Below are 9,296 nucleotides of genomic sequence, written 5' to 3'. Positions count from 1 at the left end.
CAATATCTTTATGATATTTACAGTCTTTTGTTTATGTTTTTGCGGTCATCCCCAACGGGCTGGTACTAAACACGCCGCAAAGGTGGATGGATATATCTTCTCCTTCTTCTTCTTTTAACGTGCTTTTTTCCCATTTTTGCATGGGGTAGGATGGATACATACCGGGTTAAAACCCAGGGGGTCGCTATCGAGTTAAGATCCCATCATCTTGTGTCTAGAATTGACTGATTAATATGCCATTAGGGAAACCCTTGTGTTAGTGAATAAGGCTTCATCTGATGTTACAGATTATCTTGTGTAAATGTATGAATGCTCTAAAGGGCATTACATATATACAGTACATATATATTAATGGATGAAAGCCAAATATGGCACCGGAAGTCAGTCTGCGCCCGAGAATCAATGCCTAATATTTATATGATCATAACGGATGATAATTTCTGATGAGTAGGTGAATCATTAACATCTAAATCGCCTTACCTAAATCGTGTGTCGTCGAATGATTTACTACAGATCTACACGACGTCACAGATCACAATCACGGCCATGAGCATACACATTTAGAGGTTTATAAATAAATAAATAAATAAATAAATAAATAAATATATATATATATATATTATATTTTTTGTACACATATAATCTTGTAAATTAGAATCTCTTCCTGCACGATGAAGTGTTTATATGGAGTTCTTGTGGGTTACGTATTTAAATAAGCTCTCAGATGTATAAATGTACACTTTCTTGTATAATCGCGAAGATGTGGAACGTGACGAATGTATAAGATAAAGGCAAATGTCACGAAGGAAAAAGTGAAACGACAGAGTGGGTTCTAGGCCTTTCGATTAACAATCCTTTACTTAGTAGAAAGGACAGCAAGTCGAAAGGCCTAGCAACCAGGCCGTTGTTTCACTTGTTCCTCCGTGGTATTTGTACACTTTCTCATATTTCTTCCACATTTCATGTTTCTTTTCCTGCTAGAAAATGGCATCAGTTTGCGAACAAAATTTGCCTTTAATAGGACAAATGAAGAGAACAATAAATCCTAAAGTAATACTGTACCCTAAAGTTGAAGGTAGTTCACACGTAAATGTTCCTCTTGCTTTCGCAAATTGTATGTTAATTCCTGTCTAGTGTAATTCCTGTCTAGTGGGATATGTTGAATCTCTGTACCGTCAGTTCAAATAGTGTAAAAAATTTCTACTCGTTATTAACCCCAAGAATCGTTAATTTCGTGACCAGGTCCCATTCAGAATAGTAACGTTATATATAAATTGTTTGAACATAATGCATACAGCATACACAAACACACACGTATACATACATACATACATACATACATGTACACACACACGCACAAATATATATATATATATATGCAGTATATATATATATATATATATATATATATATATATATATATATATATATATATATATATATATATATATATATATATATATATATATATATATATATATATATATATAATCAGAAAAGCTACAAACGTCCTTTAATATCCAATTCGCTCTACCTCGGAAATAATATATTTTCATATATGTTATTGAAGGGGAATTTTTAGTTGATAACTAAAAATTCCCTTCGGTAACATATATGAAAATATATTATTTCCAAGGTAGAGTGAATTGGATATTAAAGGACGTTTGTAGCTTTCTGATTGTATATGAATCACGGTGATGTGATAAATAGTCATATATATATATATATATATATATATATATATATATATATATATATATATATATATATATATATATATATATATATATATATATATATATATATATATATATATATATATGTATATACACACATGCATACACATACACACGAGCGTGCCAAACGCAGCTTTCTTCAAACTCACAATTATCAGGCAAAAAAACATCCCTTGATGTCGAATTCACTATACCTTAGAATAACTTATACCCAGGAGTTATTATAATTAATAAGTGCATCTACTCTGGCCATGAATCGGTAGATGCATTTACAAATTATACTGAAATTCCCCCTTGGATATAAATTATTCCCAAGGTAGAGTGAATTGACATTACAAGGTATTTGTGGTTTTATATATATACAGTGTATATATATATATATATACTATATATATATATATATATATATATATATATATATATATATATATATATATATATATATATATATATATATATATATATATAATCTATTGTACATAATATTGCACTAACCTTGAAACTTCGGCATTGAGTTTCAGTATTTTTTCTTTTTGCATCACGTTTAAACTACAATTTTTCCTGGTCTCACTTTCTTCCTTTCAGACAGACATTTTCACCATCCTATATTCTTCCATTCTTCCCCCTTGATCAGACCGCCTTAAAATTCTCTGATATGTGTTTTTACTCTAATGCAAATCTTCCACCCTTTCAGTCCTTCTTGCGAAACACATGCTAAAACAATATATCTCAACAGATTCTTCATTTTTTCTCTAATTTTTCATTCAGCAACCAAACTTATTTTCGTATAGGAGAGTTGGCTCAAATTTAGCCTCCTCAGATATGATTCTTTCATTCGTAACTTTCGTTATATTACCTTTTTCGTGACACACCTCTTCTTACATTTACAAATTTGCTACTTCACTTTTTCGTTATCTATACTGACATTCATCTCTTCATCTTCTATTCCATGTTCCTTCCTTACATAGCTTTAGCCAACATTTAAGTTTTCCTCCTGCTAACACTCAAACATTTTTACCAGTTTCTGCAGCTTCTTCTCACTACCATCAATTAACAATACATCATTTGTAAGCATCAGATACTCCGCACCCCAGTCACGCGTGTGTGATTGTACACAATCTCCAGGTACAGCCGTATACACAACAATCAGTTTATATGCTTCTTGGGAAACGAAAATATCGGACTCTCTAATACTTTCTCAGCGAGTCTTTGATATACGTACTACCTACAACAAAGCTGAATACCTTCCGAGTTTCTTCTTCTCTCAGAGCCGTTCTTATAACGCTCAACATAAAGGGGATCGTTCTCAAAAGACCTAGGGAATCAGATATCACACGCAGGAGGACACGTGCAAGGAGGTGGTACGTTTTGTGGAGAGTAGAGTGCTCCTCCCCCTCCCGCTCTCGTCTTGTGCGACCATAGAGACGCCGTTCTGGTAGACATCTGTAAAAGAGGATTTTAGAAAAAAAAATTACATGAGTTCAGGATTCTTAGTTTTAAGAATCTCCTTGGTCTGTTTGGTGAAAGTTCCTTTAATGAACGTTAGGTAGTAATAAGCTCATCAAGGAAATAAAATGGATGGATAGATAAACTTGGGACTTAGGGGCATCATGTGATCAAGTTTCTGAATTTTTTCATTACTGGAAAATGTTTGTAATTTGTATTACAATGTTCATAATCGAAGGTTATTGTAAGTGTCAGAGACTCAAACAATTGCTGGTAGTTTTACGTACATGGAAGAAAAAATATGTGTGTGTGTTTGTACGTATTTACTGGTGCAAGGGTCTGCACTTATACACCTTTAATACTTGCCTGCGTTATATGGAAGCGTCCTCTGTACATGGTCACGTACGAATTGGATGGGTTCGACTCCGTAGCCGTCCTGGGGGAGGGTACTGGCCATCTGCTCATGTTGAACACCATCTTCACAACCTTTTGGAAATGGTAAAGATACGAGAGAGGGGACTCAGCAACACCATATGTTCTAAGTAGATTTTTCATAATTCTTTCCCTGTGTTTTCTGTGAATTCCATCGTTAGGATTTTTTTAAAAAAAGGTCCTTTTGATAACTGTATTGTAGGAAAATACTGTGGGCTTCCAGTCTCCCGAATCCTGAGATATTTCATATACTGAAGCTGGAAGTCAAATTCAGATACAACAGCAGAAAGAAACCAGTAATAAATAGAGCCATATCGAGCCACAGTACTTTACAACACTCCTAAACAAGTGCCCGAAAATAAGCAGTATTCAGCCAATTTTTGAGTAAACCTTCCTGGTTAACTGCTCGGGATGAGGCCCCATGAATTGTGGTGGGTCACAAAACTCCTAAATAACTGGATGCAAGGGGCCATTTAGCCTAGAACAGCCTCAGTTACCAGGGCAGGAGCCACAGTGAGTCAGTTCTAGTCCACAACCCTTCCTAATAGATGCCTTGAATGCACTATAAAAGTGCTACAAACCTCGAAGAAAAACTTTCCTAAATAACAGCCGGGGAAAAAGCCACGCTAGCTTACAAACCTCCCCAAAAACTAAAAGCATTGAGCTACACTGAGATAGACCTATAATAGAAAACTCTACAATAGTTAGAATGAAGCATCCTGTCTTGAGCGACCCTAATCAGTTATAGTTGGAATGAAACATCCCATCTTGAGCCATCCTAATAAGTTACAGTTGGAATGAAACATCCTGTCTTAAGCCATCCTAAGCAGTTATAGTTAGAATAACACATCCTGTCCTAAGCCATCCTAATCAGTTATAGTTGGAATGAAACATCCTGTCTTGATCCATCCCAATCCGTTGCTCAGAACGGACGACAAACCCCCCTACGTAACTCCTGGAACTGAGGAAGAGAAATCCGCTCTAGACCATACCTGTTGCTTCAAAAATTAGCCCTGGACGAGTGGTTCTCAACCCTTTTTGGCCCATGCACCCTATCACCGTATGTCAGAAAGTAATTTTCACCCCACCTCTCCAAAATTGTATGCTTCAAAAAGTGCATTCCAAATACTATGCGTTTTGTGTGGTCCTACAGCCAGTTTGAGCCTGCCAATCTGTGATCATAATCCCCCCAAAAATTGAAATTCCCCCCTGGTTGAGAACCACTGCGTCTAAACCATACCTGTTGCTTGAGAAATTCACTCTAGACCATACCTGTTGCTTGAAGATCTTGGTCGCCAGAGTGTAGAGGATGGGATTCAAGGCGGAGTTGACTGGGAGAACGAACACGGCCAGCCAGGCGTATAACGTTCGGTCGATGACTACACCTGTGGGAGGATCCAAGGATGACTGACCTAAGATACATCCGTGTATATATATATATATATATATATATATATATATATATATATATATATATATATATATATATATATATATATATATATATATATATATATATATATATATAGAGAGAGAGAGAGAGAGAGAGAGAGAGAGAGAGAGAGAGAGAGAGAGAGAGATCTTTGGTATTTATGTAATATTTATCTATTTATGTAAAAAAAAAATGTGCAAATTACGTTTGCTTGTCAGTTGAGTCTTGTGAATCTATTGTCCCGCAAAATTACATTGTCATTAAATAAATGAATGGAAAATAAGCACGCCCCTTCCCCTACCCTTACTCACACACACACACACACACACACACACAGAGAGAGAGAGAGAGAGAGAGAGAGAGAGAATGATAAAGTATGAACTTTGTGGGCAACTGGCGTCGAATGGAAACGAATTTCCTTTTACGAAAATAATGCAAAAACCGAAATGCAAAACAACGATCATTTAGAAACCGCCCCCAAAAATAAAATAAAATAAAACAAAATAAAAGACGCAAAAAAGTGACCAAAATCTCATAAAAAAAGAACTCGGGAAAAAAAAAGAGACACACAAAACGCAGAAAAACAAAATGAGGCAAATTTGACGTCCAAAGGACTTACCGGCCAGCGCCATAACCTTGATAATGATGACGGGCATCCAACACAAGAAGTCAGTCCCGACGATGAAGGCGAACCTCTTCACGAGGATCCTGTCCTGCTTCTCCTGCGTCGACCTCAGCGACATCTGCGACTCGTGGATGGCGAACACCATCCGGCAGTAGGCGTAGGCGATGAACATGAACGCCATCAGGTTTAGGCCTATGAAAATGATGGCCGAGTGCTCCCACGCCTTCGAGAAAGACGAGGATTGGTGGTTTTAGTTAAAATTAATAAGGGAAATTTTTTTTTTTTTTTATCTTAAGGCGAGTGCCAAAATGGCGGCGACGCCAAGTTGCACTTATTTGCTCGTTCCAATGAAGCCTAATTTATTTCAGGTTTCTCGTTTTTTTAAAGGTCAATATAATGACGCTAGATAACGCCTGTTAATAATAATTCTTTAAATCTAATCCTCACCCTTATTTTTATATATATTTTTTATACGTAATCCTATAACCTTCATAAATGTTTTATTTTTATACATTCTGCATGGCTTATAATTCCACACAGACCAACGCCTACCTACCCCAAATCACGTTCAGAATAATTCATCAATGACTTAAATGATGAAGTGGCCCCATTGCTCGATTCTTACTTCCAACCATAGTCTTGGTACTAGAATATTTAATATTAAAAATTACTGGAATTAGCAACAGCACTTACAATGATTATACAGGCGATTTTATTCACTGAAAAAGCTGACTTAATTTGCCAAAGAAATTCGAGTTGTTGATAAAAATCTAAGAACGTTTGTCATGGAAGAGACCTCGTCATAAAAGTATTAAAAACTTGGAAACTTTTTGAGGAATCATATTCGATAAGAAAGCAATCAGATCGACGTAGGCCTAACCACTTCAAACACAAACAGATGTACTGCTGTCTATACTAAACTATTTGTAAAGGACGCTACCTCCCTTAATTGGGCTGTCTTTACAAACAACTGCTATAGCAATAAACATTAAACAAATAATAAAAGAACAATTTAAGAAAGCAATAGGTAACATGCATTTAACATAAGCCGTTGACACACTACCTTGGCATAAGGGTCGTGAATGTGAAGAGGTAGACACATGCCGTTGCTCCCGTAGAAGTTGTCGCCGTAGTAAGGGAGGCCTGAGAGAGGCAGCAGTGCCAAAAGGGCAGCCAGGAGCCACGTGGCGGCCATGACGCCCCAAGCCACCCTCAGGGTCCGTTCCTTCAGGGTCAACGGGTGGACGATGGAACAGTATCGGTCTAGGGTGATGGTCGTCAGTGTCAGAACAGAGGCTTCCGAGCTGAGTGTGCTCAGGAAACCTGTTGGTCGTGATGGGATTAACTCTTTAACTACTGCTTTTCGATCGTTTTTTTTATTTGTTTATTCGTGAAGAATTATGCAAGATATATTTTGGTTACGGTTAAGCTTTAAAAATTGTCTATTTGCCATTTTCTGTGCACCGAAAGGGTGCGTCCACGTAGCAGTGCAACGAGTGATAAACACTCGTCGGCAACTTTCTGCCATCACAAACAGGTTAACAACAAAGTTGACGACATTAAGCGGAGGACACGCCTTTAGCAAATACTGAATAATTAAATGAAACACTAGTTTAATACAAGTCATTGACTTGTTTTAAACCTCTTTAATACAAAGATTATGTAATAAATATTCTCCAGGACACTTTACGGTCGGATGAAAACACGTTAGATCCTAGACTAATTCTTTTAAATATTCGACATGGTAACAGTGTTGAACAATAACTAAGTAACAAGACTTATTCGATTTTTACTATTTCATTTCGGTATTGTATAACACGACATATATCAAATAATATTAACAGTGGATTACATTTTCCTAGTAATACCATCAAACAGCCTACAGAAATTGAAACCAAAAGAGCACTAAGAAGATTACAAGACTGCATTTATAACGATGTGAATATTATATACAGTATATATATATATATATATATATATATATATATATATATATATATATATATATATATATATATATATATATACACAAATCAGAGAGAGAGAGAGAGAGAGAGAGAGAGAGAGAGAGAGAGAGAGAGAGAGAGAACCGGATTCCCACACTCAACCTTTAATCTTACCACAGAGATTGCACTGCCACGACCTCCTCCACGAGGCCTCGTGTCTTATGTACGCCCCTCTGAAGAAGGCGTCGTAGGAGGCGATGATGAAGAGGTACACCCCCATCAGGAGGTCCGACAGGGAGAGGTTCTTGATGTAGAAGGAATGGACGCGATTCGGCTCCTTCACAACGAAGCGTCCTATCAACACGATCAGATTGCCCGCGCAGGCCAGTAGACCCATGACCCACACACTGTAGTGAATGGAAACAGGGACGTCTTGGACGGAGGTACCTCTTGAATATATGAATTTTTTTTACTCAGTACGATGATGATTACCTCTTCGAGGCCACCCAAAGGTTAATTTTGCTGTGGTGGAGTTTACAGTTTGGTAAACGAACTGAATTTGTAAAGGATTTTTAAAATTGTTATTAAGGCCCTATTGAATATATGAAGTTTTTTTTACACAGTAGGGAGAGGATTACCTCATCGAGGCCGCCCTCAGTTTAATTTTGCTGTGATGGAGTCTACAATTTGGCAAACGAAACTGATTTTTTCAGTGAGTTTTAAAATTGTTAGTGAGACCCTCTTGAATATTTGACTCAGTAGGATGAGAATTACCTCATCGAGGCCATCCCAAGTTTAATTTTGCTGTGATGGAGTTCACAATTTGACAAATGGACTAAATTTGTGATTTAAAAGACTTATTGAGGTCCTATTGATTATATGAAGTTTTCCTACTTAGTAGGATATTACCTCATGAGGTCCTCACAATTTTAATTTTGCCGTGCTGGAGTTCACAATTTGACAGATGAACTGAATTTGTTAACGCCTTTTAAATTTTTAGTGAAACCCTACATTAACTGACAACGTGTGGTATACGTGAGTTACAAAGTTAAGTATACCTTAGTTTAACCAGACCACTGAGCTGATGAACAGAGAGCTGGAGAAGGATTTGATTTATTTTACGTGGCTAAGAGCCAGTTGGTTACCTAGCAACGGGACCCAGCTTTGAAATCCGAACCACATTATAACGAGAAATGAATTTCTACCACCAGAAATAAATTCCTCTGATTCTTCATTGGCCGGTCGCAGAATCGAACGCGGGCCCAATGAGGAACTGTATACGTGGGTTGGTAGAGACAAAAAGCTGGGAAAGCACAGTTGTCGAAACAAATTTTATAACAAGCCAAGAATAAAAGGGAAAAAATTAGAGGAAATTTAATTTCGCGACCACCACCCATTACCTCTGCCTTAAATATATGTATACACTCACAAAGGCATATGTAATCAGATCACAGCACTAACTACAGTCTTCCTAACCAAATGGACAGCAGTCCGGAATTTACGGATATTATGTTAAGTGAAAACAGTAGAGCACCCATCAACTTTCCAGTCTTCTGGATTGGTAGGCCTAGCAACTTCACTCTCAATATAGATAAGTCGGATGGTGTGGTGCCTTAGAATTCACAGACATTATATTTTCACTCCAGCAAAGACAAATATCTATAGAGAGCAGCCATTTG

The 9,296-nt window shown here is 36.9% G+C and overlaps 1 protein-coding gene across 1 annotated transcript in view; it reads right to left on the bottom strand.

Moving 5' to 3' along the window:
- Positions 1 to 2,259: 2,259 nt before the first annotated feature.
- LOC136828281 (relaxin receptor 2-like) overlaps positions 2,260 to 9,296 on the bottom strand; it is a 54,324-nt gene continuing 47,287 nt past the window's right edge. The window contains exons 16-21 of the mRNA XM_067086157.1: positions 7,792 to 8,024; positions 6,735 to 6,994; positions 5,666 to 5,894; positions 4,887 to 4,999; positions 3,549 to 3,668; positions 2,260 to 3,179 (exon numbers count right to left, since the gene is read on the bottom strand). Of these exons, the coding sequence (XP_066942258.1) occupies positions 3,060 to 3,179; positions 3,549 to 3,668; positions 4,887 to 4,999; positions 5,666 to 5,894; positions 6,735 to 6,994; positions 7,792 to 8,024 (1,075 nt within the window). The 3' untranslated portion in view covers positions 2,260 to 3,059. The remainder of the gene's footprint in view (positions 3,180 to 3,548; positions 3,669 to 4,886; positions 5,000 to 5,665; positions 5,895 to 6,734; positions 6,995 to 7,791; positions 8,025 to 9,296) is intronic.

Source organism: Macrobrachium rosenbergii, chromosome 42, assembly GCF_040412425.1.
Source record: "Macrobrachium rosenbergii isolate ZJJX-2024 chromosome 42, ASM4041242v1, whole genome shotgun sequence".
Lineage (NCBI taxonomy): Eukaryota > Metazoa > Arthropoda > Malacostraca > Decapoda > Palaemonidae > Macrobrachium > Macrobrachium rosenbergii.
The sequence above is the reverse complement of the archived record's forward strand: the minus strand, read 5'-3'. Positions and strand labels throughout refer to the sequence as shown.